At 36.8% G+C, this 20,893-nt stretch overlaps 2 protein-coding genes across 3 annotated transcripts; both read left to right on the top strand.

The window, feature by feature from the left end:
- Nucleotides 1–11,896: 11,896 nt before the first annotated feature.
- On the top strand, nucleotides 11,897–12,909 carry LOC133778023 (uncharacterized). The gene is made up of 2 exons (XM_062217825.1): nucleotides 11,897–12,247; nucleotides 12,340–12,909. The coding sequence occupies exons 1-2, from the start codon at nucleotides 11,897–11,899 to the stop codon at nucleotides 12,907–12,909; spliced, it is 921 nt and encodes a 306-aa protein (XP_062073809.1).
- A 1,728-nt stretch (nucleotides 12,910–14,637) lies between these two features.
- LOC133807305 (thioredoxin-like protein AAED1, chloroplastic) lies at nucleotides 14,638–19,002 on the top strand. 2 transcript variants are annotated; one of them, XM_062245551.1, is made up of 7 exons: nucleotides 14,640–15,091; nucleotides 15,415–15,461; nucleotides 15,558–15,672; nucleotides 18,150–18,194; nucleotides 18,275–18,334; nucleotides 18,460–18,555; nucleotides 18,698–19,002. In XM_062245551.1, the coding sequence occupies exons 1-7, from the start codon at nucleotides 14,807–14,809 to the stop codon at nucleotides 18,815–18,817; spliced, it is 768 nt and encodes a 255-aa protein (XP_062101535.1). In that variant the 5' UTR covers nucleotides 14,640–14,806; the 3' UTR covers nucleotides 18,818–19,002. The 2 variants fall into 2 exon arrangements, with proteins under 2 accessions (XP_062101546.1, XP_062101535.1); XM_062245562.1 differs by lacking the exon at nucleotides 18,275–18,334 and having other exon boundaries at nucleotides 14,638–15,091.
- Nucleotides 19,003–20,893: the final 1,891 nt, after the last annotated feature.

Here is a 20,893-nt window from a genome sequence, read left to right as displayed (position 1 = left end):
GCTAGCTGGCTCCTCAGCTGAGCATTCTCCATCTCCACCGCAGTATAATAACATGGATTCGGATTAGGCGGCCGGGGCACCGAACTACCAGTGTCGTCTTGGCTGGCCGGCTGCTTTCCTGGCCTTTGCTGGACTTCAGGAACTTGCTCCTCGGGGAGGGCAACATGGCGGGCCTCCTGCCCATCATGCTGTTCTGTCTCGTTGCCATGTTTGGATCGAGTGGTCACCATAGTTGTATGTTTGTGGTAGTACTAATTGGACTTGCTCTCAATGAAAGCACCAAACTGTTGACGCGGTTCTTCGGCAACAGGTAATTAAGAGAAGAAGAGAAAGAGATTAGTACTTAAAAGTAGAACCGCCGCAGATATGAAATCTTTGTGAGAAGAACTAGGTGACCTTAAACACGTTTTTAAGTGGTTCGAAGGTTAAAATCCTTCTACTCCACTAGTCAATATTATTGATCTTTTCTGGGTAATTGGTTTACAAAATATATAGTTCTTACAAGACTATTTTTTCCAACCTCTATCAATTCCCAGGGTCTCCATATTTATAGGAGAAGGCACCTGGAAATTGGTAGGGAGGTCATCCCGTGACCTTTCCATTTGTCATATCAAGTCTGTGATATTCATGATTAATTCCTAAACCTGACACACAAGTGCGGTCTAATCAGTATGGAAGGAAACAATGGGCCGCACGGCCCAACCCGTCCGTGGGTGTCTGAATACGCACGTTCCTGCTGCGTGTCCGAGAAGTCAGGGGGATATCGGACACGTGATGGCAGGATTATGCACGTTTATCTTGCGTGTTGACTTCCCATAGGGTCAGAGCTTCCTGAGAAGCTCGCTGCCGGAACAATCCATAACCCGAGCTGATCCGTCAGAGGTCGCCGGATGTTGTTCCCAGCTCCTGGAACAACAAGAGGGAGCAGGAAAATCCATCCCCTCGAGCTAGAAAGGGCCCGTCCTGAAGATAAAGCCTCTGGCCTGTGGCAGCCTCGGGCTAAATCATGTTTAGTCCGAGGATCGTCCTGCTAAACAGCCCGTGGGAAAGCCAGGGCGTACAGTATGTATGCCAATGATGCCCCCTTAATATCCTATGAGTGTGACCATAGGTTATTAACTTAAGAGAGATTGTAAAAATAAAAAATAAATTATATGCGGAACAAAGTAGACACGTCATTCAAAAATAAAGAAACATGGATAGAGAATCATGGTTACAGGCAACACTTTTCCTATACTATTGATAATAAGGTCTAAGGTGTTCGCCATTCCATGCCCGTGGTATCAGGCTCCCATCTAATCTTGCCAGTTTGTATACGCCAGGTCGGATGACTGATTCTATCTGGTACGGTCCTTCCCAGTTCGGCCCGAGTACTCCAGCCGATTGATCTCGGGTTGCTAAGAATACGCGTCTCAATATCAGATCTCCCATTCCGAACTTTTGATCTCGAACCCTTTTATTGAAATATCTTGTGGTTCGTTGCTGGTAAGCAGCATTTCTTAGCTGAGCCTCTTCCCTTTTTTCTTTGATCAAGTCTAGGGTTTCTTCGAGCTGATCGTGGTTTGAATCCTGATTGTAAATCTGTGTTCGAATCGTTGGAATTTCGACCTCAATGGGCAACATTGCCTCGCAGCCGTATGCTAGAGAAAATGGGGTATGTCCAGTTGATATCCGAGCTGTAGTTCTATATCCCCAAAGGACTTGAGGTAACTCCTCAGGCCATCGTCCCTTTGCTTCTTCCAACTTTTTCTTCAAAGAACTTTTGAGAGTTTTGTTAACGGCTTCGACCTGACCATTCGCCTGGGGGTGAGCCACTGACGAAAAGCTCTTTACTATACCGTTCTTGTTACAAAAGTTGGTAAATAAGTCGCAATCAAACTGGGTTCCGTTGTCAGACACAATCTTTCTTGGCACTCCATATCGGCACACGATGTTCTTTATCACGAAATCTAGGATCTTCTTCGAAGTTATGGTCGCCAATGGTTCAGCCTCCGTCCATTTTGTGAAGTAATCAACCGCGACCACAGCATACTTCACTCCTCCTTTGCCAGTTGGGAGCGAGCCTATGAGGTCGATCCCCCACACTGCAAAAGGCCATGGGGATGTCAACATGGTCAGTTCGGAAGGTGGAGCTCGGGGTATCGTGGCGAATCTCTGGCATTTGTCGCACTTTTTTCACGTACTCGAAAGAGTCCGTTTTAATGGTTGGCCAGAAATATCCTTGGCGTATAATCTTCTTGGATAGGCTATGCCCCCCGGTATGATCTCCGCAGAACCCTTCATGAATTTCTTCAATAATCTTCTTCGCTTCGGGGGGAGTCACACATCTGAGCAATGGCATGGAATACCCTCTTCTGTATAGCCTTCCATCCAGGATGGTGTAACGAGGAAGTTGATACATTAGTTTCCGAGCCTGATTTCGATCTTTTGGAAGAATTCCATTTTCAAGGTATTCAACGATCGGGCTCATCCAGGTCGGTTCTGTCTCGATCATGCACACATCTTCCTTGTCTGGCTCAGTAATGCTGGGTGCTGACAGGTGTTCTACGGGTACAACATTTAGCTCCTCATTTTCGGTGGAAGTGGCGAGCCGAGCTAAGGCATCTGCATTTGAGTTTTGTTCTCGGGGAACCTGTTCGATCGCATAAAACTCGAAAAACTCAAATGTGGATTTTGCCTTCTCCAGATAAGCTGCCATTTTCGTGCCACGAGCTTGGTATTCTCCCAAGATTTGATTTACCATGAGCTGGGAGTCGCTGTAACAATGTATAGCTTTGGCCTTGAGCTCCTTTGCTATTCGCAGTCCTGCAAGTAAAGCCTCATACTCAGCTTCATTATTAGATGCTTTAAAGCCGAACTTTAAAGCAGAGTGAAATCTGCTCCCTGCAGGAGTGATCAAAATAACTCCTGCCCCTGCTCCATTTTCATTTGACGACCCGTCGACGTAAAGTTTCCACAGCTCGTGGGCCGTGGTTGTTACCTCGTCGTCGGCCGTACCGGTGCACTCCACTATAAAATCCGCCAACGCTTGCGCCTTAATGGTTGCTCTCGGATGGTAGGTGATCTCGAACTGTCCGAGCTCAACAGCCCATTTAAGGAGTCGACCAGACGCCTCTGGTTTGGACAAGACTTGCCTTAGTGGTTGATCTGTTAGTACATGGATAGGATGCGCTTGAAAGTAAGGGCGGAGCTTGCGAGATGAGTGGATTAGGCTGAGGGCGAGCTTCTCCATTAGTGGATATCTTGACTCTGCCCCCAGTAATCTTTTACTGATGTAGTAGACGGGTTTCTGTATTCCCTCTTCTTCTCGAACTAGCACCGCGCTTATCGCGTGTTCAGTTGTTGAGAGGTATAGGAACAATACTTCTCCCGTCTCAGGCTTCGATAGGATGGGTGGTTCGGCTAAGTGCCTTTTGAGCTCCTGAAAGGCTAGCTCGCACTCATCTTTCCATTCGAACTTTTTACTTCCTTTCAATAAGTTGAAGAATGGGAGACCGCGGTCCGTTGACTTCGAAATGAACCTGCCCAGAGCTGCCATCCTGCCAGTCAAGCTTTGAACATCTTTATGCTTCCGAGGTGAAGGCATATCGATCAGGGCCTTTATTTTATCGGGATTAGCCTCGATTCCACGAGAGTTGACAATGAAACCCAGAAATTTCCCTGAAGACACCCCAAAAGTGCACTTCTGAGGATTCAACTTCATGTTGTACTTTCTGAGCACGCCAAAGCACTCTTCGAGGTCATCAACATGGTTTTTGTTAAGTTGAGACTTCACAAGCATGTCATCAACATAAACTTCCATGTTGTTCCCAATTTGCTCTGAGAACATCATGTTTACGAGCCGCTGGTATGTGGCTCCGGCATTCTTGAGTCCGAATGGCATGACATTGTAGCAGTAGAGCCCCTTGTCTGTGATGAAGCTCGTATGCTCTTGGTCGGGGGCATGCATGGGAATCTGGTTATATCCAGAATAAGCATCCATGAACGACATCAGACCATGCCCCGCCGTGGCGTCTACGAGCTGGTCAATTCTCGGCAAGGGAAAACAGTCTTTCGGGCAGGCCTTGTTGAGGTCTGAGTAATCAATGCACGTTCTCCACGTCCCATTGGGTTTCGGGACCAACACTGGATTGGCCACCCAGTCTGGGTAAAAAGCGTCCCTTATGAAATTATTTGCTTTCAACCTGTCTACCTCCTCCTTTAGTGCTTTCTTTCTGTCTTCATCCAGCTGCCTTCGCTTTTGCTGCTTCGGGGGAAAACTTTTGTTTATATTCAATGCGTGGCTCGCTACATTAGGGCTTATTCCCACCATGTCAGAGTGTGACCACGCGAAGACATCCTGGTTTTTCTTTAGAAAGCAAATTAATTGCTATTTTGATTCGTCTTGGAGTTGTTTCCCGACCTTCACTTTCTTTGAGGGATCAGCTTCCTCGAGCTGAACCTCTTCGAGCTCTTCCAAAGGTTGGAGGTCAACCTTCTCCTCAATCCTTGGATCGATCTCCTCATCAATTTCTAAAACTGACCCATCTTTATTCTGTATGACAACGAGTGCTTGCGCGCTCATTTGTTTCTTTCCCCTTAAGGAAATGCTGTAGCACTCCCTTCCTGCCAATTGATCTCCCTTCAATGTTCCGACTCCACTTGGAGTTGGGAACTTAAGGGCTAGATGCCTTACAGATGAAACTGCCCCCAGCCCGACCAGGGCGGGTCTCCCGAGCAATACATTGTAGGCAGATGGTAACTCTACCACCACGAACTCCATCATCTTGGTCACTGAGACTGGATAGTCTCCCAAGGTCACAGGGAGTTCGATGGACCCCATACAGGCGGTTCCTTCTCCAGAAAAGCCGTACAACGTGGTTGCACAAGCCTTCAGGTCACGAAGGGAGAGTCCCATTTTTTCTAGCGTTGCTTTATAAAGAATGTTAACTGAGCTCCCATTGTCTATGAGAACTCGGCGCACTCTTTTGTTGGCAAGCTGTAGGGTGATGACGAGTGGACCATGATGAGGGAACTGGACATGGGAGGCATCCTCCTCGGTGAAGGTTATAGGCTGAGTCTCAACCCTTTGGCTTTTTGGTGCCCTTGGTTCGGGTTCATATGGAGACCCGTCCCCTGTCTTCAGCTCATTCACATATCGTTTTTGAGCATTTCTGCCCCCTCCTGCGAGATGAGGACCTCCCGAGATGGTTATTACGTCATCTCCATCTATCGGCGGAGGCCTGTCATCATCCCAAGATCGGGAGTTATTATTCTGTGCTGCCGGAAGCGCGGCTACTCTCTGGCTGGCAGTAGCCTGTCCAGTATTCTGGTTTTTGACATACTGCCGGAAATAACCTCTCGAGATCAACCCTTCGATCTCGTCCTTTAGCTGTCGGCACTCATCAGTTGTGTGGCCGGTGTCCCTATGAAACCTGCAATACTTGCTGGAATCCCTCTTGGACTTTTGATTCCTCATAGGGTCCGGACGCCTGAAGGGGACCTGGTTTTCATTAGCCAGGTATAAGTTTTCCCGAGACTCGTTGAGCTCGGTGTGCACTTTATATATGGAGAAATACCTTTCTCCTTTTTTCTTCTTTCCTCCATCAGCCTCGGGATTATTTCCCTCACTCTTTTTCCTCTTGGAGGGATTCTCCGAGGTAGGCTGTGTAGCTGCTGGGTCAACCGAGGTTGAGGCGGAGTTAATGTTTATCGTTGTAGTTTCGGTCTGCGAGGTCGCCTTGAGTGTTGACCTCGCCTCCTCTACATTGACAAATCTCTGCGCCCATCTGTTAAACTCGGTTATCGACCTCACCGGTTTCCCTTGCATGTCATCCCAAAGGGCACTCCCGGGTAAAACACCAGCTCGGATGGCCATCAAGTGCCCACTGTCATCCACGTCACGAGCTCGGGCGACCTCTAGATTAAATCTTGTCAGGTAGCTCTTCAGTGTTTCGCCCAGTTGTTGTCGGACGTTAGTCAAAGTGGATGCTTCGGGTCTGACTCCCATCATAGCCCGGAACTGCTTCTTGAAGTCTCTAGACAATTGATCCCACGAAGTTATAGAATGTCTCTTGTACTTCTCGAACCAACTCTTGGCAGGTCCGGCCAATGATGTCGGAAACAACATACATCTGAGCTCGTAACCCACATTACTAGCTCTCATGATAGTGTTGAATGTACTCAGGTGGCTGCATGGGTCGGTTTTTCCTTCAAACGCTGGGACGTGAGGAATCCGGAACCCTTGGGGGAACTGAGTGTTAGAAATATTGGGAGCAAACGGCTCGAGCTCCTCATCGGAGTCCTCATATCGACCGTTCCTTCGTTCATTCTTTAAAAGCCTAAAGGCTTTTTCGAGCTGATCGATCCTTTCTTGTACTGGGTCCTTAGGCGGTGTTTGGAATTGTCGATCGTTAATCGCGATCCCAGGCTCGCGTCTCCGTGGGGGATCTCTACGCCCATTTAGGTGATTCCTTAGGTCCGGATTCGTCTGATCTCCCTTCCCCCTGCTCTGATTCAGATGATTCCGCAGGTCGGGATGGGTCTTGCGGCTTCCAGTATTTTTACGACCTCGGTCGCGTTTACTGACGAACCTGATTTCTCCGGACTCGTCACTGGTGAAACTTATTGATCGGTCATTTCGTGGTGAATCCTTTCTATGTCGCCTTGTCTCCGCAGTGCGAGACCGGGACGTCTGACTTCTCTCAGATTGTGCGCCTCTCCGCTCCTGGAAAGTCTCCCTGTGTCCTTGCCTATCCTCCGTACGCCCTTGACCCTGATTTTGAACAGGTTGAGCGTTTCTACGGGGAGGTGAAGGGTATCTTATGGGAGACGGTGGGAACCGTATAGGTGACGGTGGTTGTCTTCCTTGTTTTGGCCTAGAGGGCCCAGAATTTGCCCGAGATGGGCCAGTTGCGTTCGGTGCACTACCAGGAACCTGAGTCCGAGCCTCGGTAGGAGCTCGGTTATTCTCAGTTCCTGCAGGTGCTTCCGCAGGTGTATTAGGTGGGACCCGAGCCCGGGTATTCCTCTGAGGTCTAGAAGGTGCGGATGGCTCTGTTGGTGTTGGAGGTTGTGCCGGCCTCCTTGTGGCAGCATTTTTTCGTGGACGTCCACGGGGCCTCCGGGGAGGAACGTGCACGTCCCTTGGAGGAGGGACTTGGTCTTCGCGCGGAGGCGGGGGCTGAGCCACCTGCGCCTCTGCGGCTATCCTAGTCAACTCCTCGTTACGTTTGTTGGCTTCTGCCAACAACTGTTTCAGCTGCCGATTCTCCAATTCTACAATAGGGACATAACGTTCAGGGTTATAGTACATGTCCTCATCCCTTGGTTGTGGAGGTGGCCCCCGGGAATCGGAGGACCCACTCCTCTCATCAGCGTCCGGGTTCTCCATTGGCTGTTTTCCAGGACGCCTTGGGTAATTTTCTTCAGGATTGTTCGGATTGTTTGTAGCCATGAATCTCTCAGGGATGAATGCTTAAGGCTCTCAATGAAAGCACCAAACTGTTGACGCCGTTTTTCGTCAACAGATAAAAGAATAGAGCACGTAAACAATTTAAGACAATGGCCACAAATAAACAAACGAATCAAACACGGTTTTTTACGTGGTTCAGCAGTTAAATCTGCCTAGTCCACGAGTCTCTGTTATTAATCTCAAGATTCTCTCTAAACAATTCTTTAGCCAGAATTCTCCAGAGTTTTCTCTCAAGGATCAGAATTTCGGTCCCCTCTCAATGATGCATGCCTTCTCTATTTATATAGAAGGATGCAGAATACTATCCCACATATTTTGGGTAGTTACTCTTTTGTGAATACAAATAAATGGCTTTAAATGCCAATAATCAGATATTAAAGGAAACATCCCCCAAAGATCAAGGGGCGTATAACTGTATTAAATAACATCCCACAATTCTTGGGGATTTACATCAATTAATGAGGACTACATCTCATGGTTATTACACTAGTAGATACTCAAGGTGGTTATGGCGTATCTTCAAGTCTCCAGCCTTTCTGGTCTCATGTCATTGTGCGAGCCACTAACATCTCCCGAGCTAACGTTTCTTTCGAGATGGGATATCGAGCTCAAGAACCCTGCTCTGAAGTTCCTGAAGATGAAGGTGTTTTCGGAGCTACCTTTCGAGATCGGGGTCATTTCGAGATCACCGCATTCGAAATCATACATCGTACTTTGCAGGCTCGACCTACAACCCTTGATCGCTGATCCTCACAAGACCATTTGTTGCGAACTCAGCTTTCGAGGTCATATTTACTATGGCTCGAAATCTGGGTATAACACTAGTTTTAACAAACTTTTAAAATGTGATTAAAATATTTAATTTATATATGAACTCCAAGTTGCGAAAAAAATAATAATACAATAACCTTAAGCATATTCTTTTTTAATTCAAAATGATGAAAGTTTGGTAGACAACAAATAATGAGCTAGCATGCATGTGTTTCTATCTCTCAATTGTTCTATCAACTCAATGATAATATATATTAGCGTACTAACATGGTTAATATATTTTATATTAATGTTGTTTTTTGTGATTTTAAATAAGATCCTTCCCCCTTTTTCTTTTTGTCACATTTACTTAAAGTGATGAGTTACATATATAATGCTTATTTATAATGCAAATTTCCTATATAATGTTTAGATAATATTTTTTTTAATTATTTAATTTAATAATAATGTGACCGGCATGTCATCAGGTCACTCTTCTAAAAATTTGAAAAAATCACAATTTATGTTTAGAAATTTTAATTAAAAACTATAAATATGGACCATTGATCTTAATCCAATGGTTAATATCAAAGTAACCATTAAGAGTGTACTCATATATATATTTATATAATGATCATGTTATTTATATTCGTATTATTATTAAAATAGTTTATAAATAATATATTGATAAAGTAGATACATAAATATTCATTGAAAATCACAATTAGGAAATATATAATTAATATTTAACTAGCATTCAAATTTATTATTTATACTTCATCATAAGTAACTAATTTTTAAGTTTGATTTTTTTGCAAAAGAATGTTAAATTATTATTTTTTTTTTAATTATTTTATTAGAGAAATGATGGATGTATTTATGATTGATTCTTTTTTTTTTTCTTAAGCGTATTCATGGTAGGTGGTGTTTAAGGTTTGCATATAAGCAACAATTTTGCATGAATATTATTGATAGGTCCAACATATGTGATGATGTATATATGATAGATTTTTTTTGTTCATATTTCGTGGAATATAATTTATTAATTTAAATAGCTTTTAGTTATTTAAGCTATTATTATTATTTTGTACCAAATTAGTGTTTGTATGTATTTATTTATTTTTAAATATTTATTTATTATATATACGGTACTTATTAAAGATAAAAAATTTGACGTGAGAAGATTAATGTATAATGGAAAATGAACTTTTATTAATAAAAATATTTTAAACACTCTAAAAACATATCAATTTTTTAAAAATAATAATAATAATGAAAATAGTAGAATAATAGGCATATTTGAAACATTGAAACAAACCTTTTTAAACAATCTCTCACATTTAAGTATTACTTATTTAATTTTTAATATTAAATTTTTATCTTAAAACTAATCGTTCAAATCAACGAGCCACAAATCATAAAACTAGTATATATATATAATGATGCTTAAATACTTTTTTTAATCTTGGAAAAAAATACTTTTTCTTAATAATATTAATTGTTAAGCAATAATATATTAACCATATATATAATATATTAATATGTTTTTTCTTTATATAATTGAGGAATTATATATGAGTTACGGGGGAGAAAATAGAATATCATTACTCATTTTAAATTTTTTAAAATTTATATTGTTTCTTGATTTATTTTCTTAAAGATTTATGTATGTATTAATTTTTTTGTCTTCTAGTGCAATGTATTGTATTATAATAATAGTATTTATGAAAAATATTTTTATTAAATAAATAATAGTTTTTTTTAAAGTTATTATTTAATTAATTATTACTAAATGTTACAACAAAATAAAGAGGCACAGTAGTTTTTTTTTTAATAAAAGAAGTCAAACTCATTTATGTACAATATAGTGGCAAGAAGAAAAGAGAAAAGTCAATTAAAAAAACAAAAATAAATAATAACAAAACAAAGGAAAACGATAAAAGAATGTTGATAACCAAATTATTTATATATATACATAGTATATATATATATGTATGTTGTTAATTAATTGGTTGCTATCTTTATATTTTGAAAAGATAATTTGACTATTTATTTTTTATACCAAAATATTTTGTTAATTTATGTTTTTTTTTTGTAGACGAATGACTTCGTTAAGTTTGACAAGGAAACAAAAGATAATTGTTGTAGTACAAAATTTGATTGTACTATTACAAATTATTTTGAGTGTATGTACAACTACATGTGCTTATGCATGGATAGGTTACAAAAAAACGTCTCAATCATCCGTTATCTATTATGAGAGTCTATAGACAATTAGAAAACATACATGATTTAGTGTATGAAAGTGATGTCAAATGTGTTTCACAATTAAGAATGGATAAACAAACTTTTCAAAAATTATGTAGCATACTCACTACAAGAGAAAATTTAAGAAGGACACGCAATGTATCGATTGAGGAGATGGTAGCAATGTTTCTATATATTCTAGCACACCACCATAAGATTCGTGTTGTTGGTTTTAGTTTTAAGAGATCAGGAAAAACTGTTAGTAAATATTTTCATGAATGTTTAAAAGTAATGATTCACTGCCAAAAAGAATTTTGGAAAGCACCTGAGCCAGTATTAGAGACCTCAATCGATCCAAGGTGGAAGTGGTTTAAGGTATGAATTATGGATTACAAAATTTAGTTGTTGATTGTTAACTAAAATTTGTTATAATAAGTGGAATGAATTTGATGTAGAAATGTTTGAGAGCATTAGATGGAACCTATATAAGAGTGTGTGTACGTGAAGCTGATAAACCAAGATATAGGACAAGAAAATGAGAGATCGCAACCAATGTTTTGGGGGTTTGTTCACAAGACATGCAATTTATATATGCCTTACCAGGTTGGGAAGGTTCAACACACGATGGACGAGTATTGAGAGATGTCGAGACTAGGAGAAATGGGTTAAAAGTCCCTAACGGTAAAATAATAAATTATAGCAAACTTGTAAAAGTTTAATCTCAAACTAACAATGTAGTTTTCTATCGAATAACAAAATTTATTTTATGTTGGTGGTAGGTTATTATTATTTAGTTGATGCTGGATAAACCAATGGTCAAGGTTTTCTTGCACCTTTTCGAGAACACAATACCATCTTAATAATTGGGATGATGGACACCTTCCAAACACATCGGAAGAGTTCTTCAATGTGAAATACTCAAGTGTTAGGAATGTAATTGAGCGTTGTTTTGGATTGTTGAAAATGCGATGGGCAATTCTTAGAAGTCCATCTTTTTATGACTTGAAAACACAATGACGTATAATTTCTGTTTGTTGTATGTTGCACAATTTTATTCGAAAAGAGATGAACATTGATCCAATGGAAAATGAGATGAATAATTTTCCAGAAAATCATACTACAACAAATTATAATTATATAAATAGTATTGAGTCTTCAAATTCTTGAACCACATGGAGACAAAATTTGGCAGAAGAAATGTGGAATACATGGCAAGCAAATAGAGGTTTAGGATAATTTTTTTTTTAGTATTTATTGTTCTACTATTTGTATTTGAGCACTTTGATCATATTTTGTTGTATTAGCGACATATATACATTAATTTAAAATGTGCATACTTTTTGTCCAAGTTGTTTGAGTTTAATTTCATTTATATTGATTTATGAGTACTTAATTCTTATGAGTTTTGTTTTTATACTCATGAGAAGTTTTATATGAATGTACAGGATGGGTTCTAACTCTAATGTAGGTCAAAGAGGGAGAGGTCAAAATAAACATTACTGGACTCCAATGGAAGACAATGCTTTGATCGACTGTCTTCTAGAGTTAAGTCAAAATCCTACATGGCGGGATGATTGTGGATTTAAAAATGGATATTTGCAAAAAATAGAGATTATGTTAGAAACAAAATTACAGCGTTCTAGATTGAAGGTCTCACCTCACATTGAATCTCATATTAAAACTTTGAAGGGAAAGTATTGTTGCTTGACTAAATTGTTGTCTTTAAGTGGTTTTGGTTGGGACAATGAGCATATGATGTTATTATGTGAAAAAAGTGCATTTGATGAGTGGGTGAAGGTAAATACAATATAGTTTGACATATATTTATATATATATTAATGTCTGTTATTTATGAGAACATGTGATTGCATTGTTTTGTGAATACACAGAAATGTAAAGATGCAAGTGGATTTTATGGAAAACCATTTCCTTATTACTACAAGCTAGCAGAAATATATGGTCAAGATCGTGCTACTGGAACAAATGCTGGTGATGCTGACGATGATGAAGAGGAAATACGACAAGAGGATACAATTGGTGTGGATTTTGGAGTTGATGATAATATAGCTGATAGAGGGGATGATGAAGAAATAGATGAGTTTGATGGTGTCTCATATACTCAACACCCTAGTAATATGCGTAATAGATCCACTGAGAGTACTACTAGTGCCCAACAACGTAATAAAAATAAAATGTCAAAGGTAATGGATGATATGTCAGCTAATATTGGTGCATTAGCAGAATCTGTATCAGAAATCGTCCCCAAGCTTCAAGGATTGATCAATGCATTATTGAATGATAAAGAAGTAGCTGATATGCAAGCCAATTTATATACAGAACTAAGCAAGATTGACAGCCTAACTGCAATACAATGTAATAAAGCCACCAACATGTTAGCAGAAAAACCCTCATTGATGCTAGTGTTTTATGCAATGTCAGATGAGGTGAAAATGCAATAAATTATGAATATGTTGCAAAATAATGCCTAATAGTTATTTTGAGATATTAGAACATTACTATTTATGTTACAACCTAGACTTTTGTGTTTGCGTTTAAGTTTGACATTTTTTAAGATTGTTATTAGCTATAATTTTTTTGATTTGGTTATATTGACTTCATAAATAAATAATGTGTATATTTACTTTTTTCTTAACAATATTATACTAATCTAGTAAGTCTAAGTCTATGATTTGATAAATAACGTTAAAAATATTATTATATTTATGTGTAACATTTTGGTTGTGTTTGGTAAAATTTTTGTTTTTGAAACTTTTAAATACAAAAATAGAATTATTATTTATATTTTTTCTTTATTTTTAAAAATTAAAAATATGTTTGATAACTATTTTTGTTTTCAAAAATAAAAAATAATAAATGCGTTTGATAATTTTTATATTTATGGTATTTTTAACAATATAAACTGATGTGCTGATTTGAAGAAAAGAAGAAAAAAAAAAGAAACTAAAAATGGAAAACGGTTTAAAAAAAATTTAAAAGTGAAAATTTTCTATTTTTAAAATTTAAAAAAATAATAAATAAAAATAGAGTTATCAAACACTATTTTATGTTTAATTGTCAAATTTTTAATTAATTAAATAAAAAACTATTTTTTTAATTATTACCAAATAACTCATTTATAATTATAATATTGTATTTTAAAAATATATACCACCTATACCATATGATATACATTTATGAATATATATATTTTTATTCATTACTTACTTTTTAATTATATATATTAATAAATAAAAAAATAAAATAAAATTCTTTGTAAAAGGGAAATTTTGTCAATTAAAGCATTCTGATTCTCTTTCTTGATTATATAAACAAGATAAAATGATTCTGATTCATTTTCCACTCAGTTTTAGTAAATAACTTAATACAATAATGATTCTGATTCTTCTAGATTTTGTTCCCATTCATTTATTCCAATTCCGATTACTATTTAATAAACGTGTCATAAAGTGAATAGTGTGAAGTAATTTTTAATTGCTTGAAAAAATCAAAAGGCACATTAAAATATATGTCATAGTTTGGAAGGAAAAAATTATAAATAATATATTATTATTACTTGTTTTAGTGTAATAATAAGATAGGGTAGTTCCTAGGTACACCCCCTAAAAAGGCGCACATCGGTGCACCCCCTCTAATTTTTGGCTCGAGAAGTATTTTCGGTGCAATTTTTTAAGGTCGTGTATATTGTAGTTATTTAAAGTATTCTGTAAATTTTTGAGAAATTCCGAATAATTTATAATGTAGAAACAAAAATTCATATAGTTTGTTGCATATGTGAGTATTTTTTTTTATGTGCGTTGAAGGTTACCTATTTGAACTTTGAACTTTAATTTTAGAATGATAAATTATTCAAAATTTTATAAAAATTTGCAAAATATTTTGAATAACGGTAATATACACCATCATTAACAAAATTTACCGAAAATACTTTTCAATTTAAAAACAACAAAGAATGTGTGCCCTTATTTGATTGCAATGGTAAATCCTCCAATAAGATAAGAATCTCGTATTTTTTTGTTTTTAAATCCCTTGAAGTTTACAAAACTTTGCTGATTAAAATATAATTAACATGGAATAACGAAAAAACAGAAGGAATATATCGAGAAAGAACATACACGAATATTGAACGACCGAGAAATAAATAAATAAATCATAAAGCGATTCAAAAGGTGAACAAAGCGGCGTCGTATTCCCGGCAATGATATCTCACTCGCACAGTACACAAGGAAGTTGTCCCGCCACTCAAAAAACCTCCCCTCCTTCATCTTCCACACTAGCAGAGTTTCTCTTGCCTCCCTTGGATTTCACTTCTTTAGTCCCTTTAAAACCCTAATCTGAATGGCCTTGTTCTCTCCTCTCGCGGTCCACGCGCGCTCCTCCCTCTTATTCTCTTCCGCACCATGTCAACGGCTCCGTTCCCAAGCTCTCCTGCCCTTGAGGACTCAAGCTCCTTGCTTTTCCTCCGTATATTCCCCTAAACCAGATCGATGGGCTACCCGCTTCGTCACGAGAGCTGCGGTTTCCCAGTTCGACCCAAGTATTGGGGAGATTCTCGGCGATGTTAGCATTTTCACCGCCGCCGGCGACCCCGTCAAATTCGAGGATCTCTGGGATCAGAATGAGGTAAATAATCTAATTCGGTTCTTTGAGGAACTGTATAATAGGGTGTAATTGATGCTTATGCCTTCCCTTGTGTTCATTGATAGAATATTTTCGTTAATATTTGATCGGAACACAAATTTTTCTCAACTTTTTGAGAGGTATCTCTGCTTTCGGATTGTGCTTGTTTTTATTAGACATCAATGTATGTGAAAAAGACAGAAAACGGAAATTGGTGGCATGAGTTAGATGAGTTAAAGTTGCTTGCTTCTTTTTTTATTTATTTTTTGCTTCGTTGCTTTATTGAAGGGGAATAGTAATGTTTCCTTTTGCGCTTTTTCATTCAGGGAGTAGCTGTTGTTGCACTATTGAGGCACTTTGGTTGTATTTGCTGGTAAATTAGTTTTTTACAAACGGTTTGGTAGGAAGTGTTTCATCCGAAATTGTGTATCTCTTGTTATATATCCTTGTCTCTTGTTCTTGTTCTTAGTTGGGAGCTTGCTTCAGCACTAAAAGAATCAAAAGCAAAATTTGATGCAGCTGGTGTGAAACTTATTGCAGTTGGTGTTGGTACTCCCGACAAAGCTCGTATTCTCGCAGAACGGGTATGTTTTCGTCATCCCCTTTTGAGTCGGAAGTTTGAGAAGGGAGGACTGTCTAAGTCCTTTTTCTATAGAAGTCTAACATGTAGCTATAACATTTAGTAAGTTTCAAAGTCTAACCTGACATGAATATGCTAGTGGGGAAGCTCAAACAATTATTGTAGGAAAAAACAAATGATACACCAAATGCACAGATTTTATGTAGTTCAATAATTTGTCCAAACCCACAAGAGGTATTATACATCACGATGGATTGTTGTTGATGGCACTGAAAGCTTCAATAATTAAACAAGCTTCAACAAGTTTTGTTAAAATTTGAAGAAACAAACAATATTAAAGTTCAACAATTTCAGCTAATATGGTTGACTTTTGAGCCAACCAACAATCTCCACCTTAGCTAGAATTCATAATCCTATCTCAAAAATGTGCCCTTGAGCGCTTTAATTTCGAGATATATTGATCAAGTTCACTTGATTCTTGTTATCACTTTTGCTAGCAAATCTACATAGTTTTTTGTAGTCCCAATTTTTTTGGAGTATGCACTCATCTAGGGTGCTCCTTTTGGAAAGCCACTTGGTAATCAGAATTTGATGTAATTAGTAGGAATTACTAGGTTAATCGTGTTTGTTAAATCAAGTAATTACAGTGTAATTACACCAATAAATAATATTAATGATCAAATAAAATATTTTTTATCTTTTTAATGTGTACATGATACATCTTTTTGACGTTTTTTCTTTCTTTTAAGCGTTACTATTTTCTTAAAAAAAAGTTCATATTTTCTTGTCAAAAATATTTTCTATCAAATCTAATAATATTCAATACACAAATGGCTAGCATGTAATAATATTCAAACTGTAGGTTATTTTTTATTTTATTTTTCTGAGTGTAACCTTTTATTACCAATCTGGCTTTGTATCAGATGTTCTTACCGGATTACCTTTCTTCTTTTCTTAGACCTATTTTCTGCCAATAATTTTCTACTATCGGAGGTTGAACAAACTCTACTCTGATTTTGGTGAGGTGACTTCATATCTGCATCCATCCTATCTTCCACATTACATTGAACTCACTCACTTCTCTCTCTGATATTCACTTGTATTTTTTTTAATGCTTTTCTCTTGCAACAAAACCATTATTTATAAAGTGAAGGAGAAGCCTGTAGAATAAAATCAAATCAAACCACATTAGTTATATTTGATACTGTTTTTTTTTTTCAAAATTCAACAATAGCCGTTGAAGTATGTTTATTTGTTGAAGCTCTTGGTGCCAGCAGTTCAGCAAGCTACACTAGAAGTCTTTCATAACCACAATTTTGGAAAAATAAAACAAAAAATAGTTGATGAATCTTGCCTAGTAAATAGAAAGTCGCAAGAAATTATCTTCAATTAGAGAGTAGCAGCAGTTCAACAAGCTGCGTTGGAAGTTTTGTACTGATCAACATCCTTCTATATTGTATAGAAGGAAGCAGTTTGGTCATTCCTATGTTGGATACAAAATCAATTCATTATAAAATCTCCCAAAAAGATATAGCAGTGGAAAAAAGACTATAAAGCCAATGAGAGAGGCAATATTTGCATGGTCCAATGTGAAAAAAAAATACAATTAAAATAAACCGTTCATCAAGAACTACAAATTCTGACGTTCTCAAACCACTACTGAATTGAGTCTTATAGTGAGGAACTAGTGTTAAAAAATCGGTGGTACCCAATTAGTAAGTACAATCGAATTATTGAAGCGGACATACCTGATATTCCAGGTTGTATTAAATTGCGTTGTAATAAAAGGTTAAATACAAATAAATGGTGAGTTAGTGTATATTATATTATAGAGATCTTCTAGAGGCGTAAGTAATAGGTGAGCCTTTTCTAGAGAGATTCTCTGAATCACTTCACAGGTTTGAGAAATTTAGGTTAAGGTGGATATGTTGAGCGCTAGTGTGTTGCAGGCGCTTGGAAACGATGATATATCAACCTTCAATGAATCTAGGCTGTGTCACTTGTCATATTTCTGTGATTATTTTTTTAACAAATGTTAATGAAAGATTAGCATGTAATCTTAGATTGTTGACTATTATCATGTCATGTGACGTGCTTATTTAAAATATTGTTCAATAACTAAAAATGCATCATGATTGAATGTTTTTGACCACTTGATGTTTTTCGTCGCTTTCAAAAGGATGAAAGTCAATATGGTCAAGTCTAATTCAAACATGGCATCATATGTTGGGCTCTATCTATTCATTGAGAATAAGTATGTCGTGTAACATGATGGTGGTTACATATCTATGTTATATGCTTTTCAAACAAAGGGATATGAAGTAGGAGCTATATACTTAAATATGGAATTATGAAATGCTTCTGATTGTTTTTAAGGTGAGTTTAATCTCTGGGTTGTACTCTAAAATAACACCACCATGGCCTAATCTTACGTCTTAACCCATTATGCTGATTCTTTCGTTCATCTTGTTCCATTTTTAGTTACCATTTCCAATGGACTGCCTTTATGCTGATCCTGATCGCAAGGTAACACTCACCAAATTAATTTTACTTGTTTGATATCCTTATTTAATTTATTTAGAACAATGTACGACACTTCTCTGTAGGCATATGACGTTCTGGGCCTATACTATGGATTTGGCCGAACATTCTTCAATCCAGCCAGTGTAAATTTTTTTAATTATGTTTCTTTAAAATGGCCTGTTTTCTGAAATATTATGATTTATTGAAAAGGGTTTTTGTGTAATGGTTAGTTGTATGCTTATACATGTTCAAAACTCAAATATGACAGGTTAAGGTGTTTTCTAGATTTGAAGAACTGAAGAAAGCTGGGAAGAACTATACCATTGCAGCCACCCCAGATGATAGAAGTAGTGTGTTACAACAGGTCAGATATATACTTTCAGCACTTGAACTTGAGCATGGTGCTAAATTTACTCTTGGTCTAAAATTTAGTACTTAATTTGATTTTTTTATTTTTTTTTGAATATTTGGTTCTTTATTTACTCATCTTATGTTTTATGACTTAGGGTGGAATGTTTATCTTCAAAGGTAAGCAACTGTTGTATGCAAGGAAAGATGAAGGGACAGGTGATCATACTTCATTAGATGATATCTTCAACGTTTGTTGCAAAGTTCCAGTGACCTAAACTCTGCAAGTATGCTGAAATATTTTATAATTCCATTTCACCGTTTATATGCAATATTATCAATATCACCACTCCTTCAATAATTAGATGTACATGCTACTTAAAAAAATATAAATGTATATACACACGCGTATAAGAACGGGTATATAGCACACCAGTAAATAAAGACTGTGTTTACCTTTTTATGTTTAAGATAAATTCTATAAGACACGTTAAAAAGTGTCCAATACCACATAGTATCTTATATATAGGACATGTATGTAATGCCACTCTGGCACCCATACTGTTCCATTTTGTTGTAATACACCATCAATTCAATGTTATTCCAGAGCATCTGTTGCGTAAATTTAAGCAATTAAAATGTGCAAGTATACACAGTTGGCAACGAGTAATATAGTAGTAAATGAGTATCGTCTCCACAGGGATTTTAAACTAAATAATTGCAAAAATCAACTAAAGAACAATTTAAAAATAAGATAACAAAATTAAGAACATGATTGGAGTATGAATCTGAAATTAAATGGGTATACGTAATTTAATCTAAAATAAAATGAAGAACTCAGAAAAAATTAATTAAGAGAAGATCTATGTGAACAATTAGATTTGGATGGCTATTTCCCCCTATGTTAATCTGCCTAGTTGTTATAGCAATCGTTCAGCAATTATGCACAGAGTTAACAGATTTCACAATAAACCAGTAAGCTTTTTCCAAAACCCACTGATATAATTCCACAACTTAATTCAATACAGTCCTATATTAAATCAGGTTGTAAAACATGTATTTATTCACCAAATCTCAGGTTATACAAGGTAGTAAAATATTCCTATTTCATTACTAAGAACTACCTAAACATGGCATTTCTCTTGTATCATTCAAGTTGATTCCACTAGATAGATTCTTTCCAAAATCAGATCTAGCTAGTTTAATTGTTAGTTATGGCCAGTAATCAACAATCATTAAACATTAATTTCACTTGAATGAACAAAGGCAAATTACTAAACTCATGCATTGCATTAATACTTCATCACATAAGGTTCATAGCCACCCAAATCTCAAGGTGATTAGTTCATGTCTAAACTGAAAATTACAATCCAAAACAGAAATTGTTCATCCATAGCAAATATTCAGTTCACAAATTATAGAAACAAGAGTATACACTACAGAAAAGGAAATATAGAAGAAAGAGAAGAGTAGAATCGGGTTCTAGAGTCCTCCTCCTTCCTTGGTCGTGATTCTCTTCTTGTAGGTAATGCCTTTTTCTGTGTATATCTCTCTGGTTTTTCACTGTACTCTCCTTGCTCTCTAGATTTCTGGTGTATTACGGTTGTCCCCCTCTAGGGTACTATCCCTTACCCTAATTAGAAAACCCAACTCCATCTTTGGTCCATTTTTTCTTGCCACCTCAGCTAGCTAACTTCATTCACTAAAATGGGTGCCACATAGGCGCTGAGGTCAGTAAATAAATGCAGCTAGCTTTTGTCCACGTCAGTCTTCATTTTCCCAGAATTGCTACAAGTCTGGCCTACAGCATCCGAGCAGCAATGCTCCCTTTCTGTCCCCTTTGTCTCTTGATTCCTTTAATTTCCCTTGGCGCTTTGAAGGTTCCTTTCCTGAATGACAAAAACACACAAATTTACATAAATATTTATAATTACTAACAACAACTCACAAACTCTTGCATTAACACACTAACTAGAAAAGAAAGGTAAAAACTAAACAAACTTACAAATAACATCACACTCATTACTCTTTTCACCCAAAATTCAAGTTCAAAGTTAATAAAAATAACTCTAAATCATAGAGTTATCAGCATCTCCAATGGAGTGCCAAAAAGATGTGTATTTTATATTTAACATATTTTAGTAAAAGTATCACTCTAATGGTGTTCTAAAAAGTGTGCCAAATTTGGCACAAGATATAGCATAAGGCAAAATTTAGCATAACAATAGATATCTTTTTTTATTTACCATATTGCCACTATTAATGACTAACCATATTACTTTTTTTTTCAATATAAAGTGAAAAAAATATGATTTTTTTTTTGTATATTATCAATAAATATTAAATGAATTGTT

The sequence above is a fragment of the Humulus lupulus genome, chromosome 1 (genome assembly GCF_963169125.1).
Source record: "Humulus lupulus chromosome 1, drHumLupu1.1, whole genome shotgun sequence".
Taxonomy (NCBI): Eukaryota; Viridiplantae; Streptophyta; class Magnoliopsida; order Rosales; family Cannabaceae; genus Humulus; species Humulus lupulus.
This window is presented reverse-complemented; position numbering and strand designations above follow the sequence as displayed.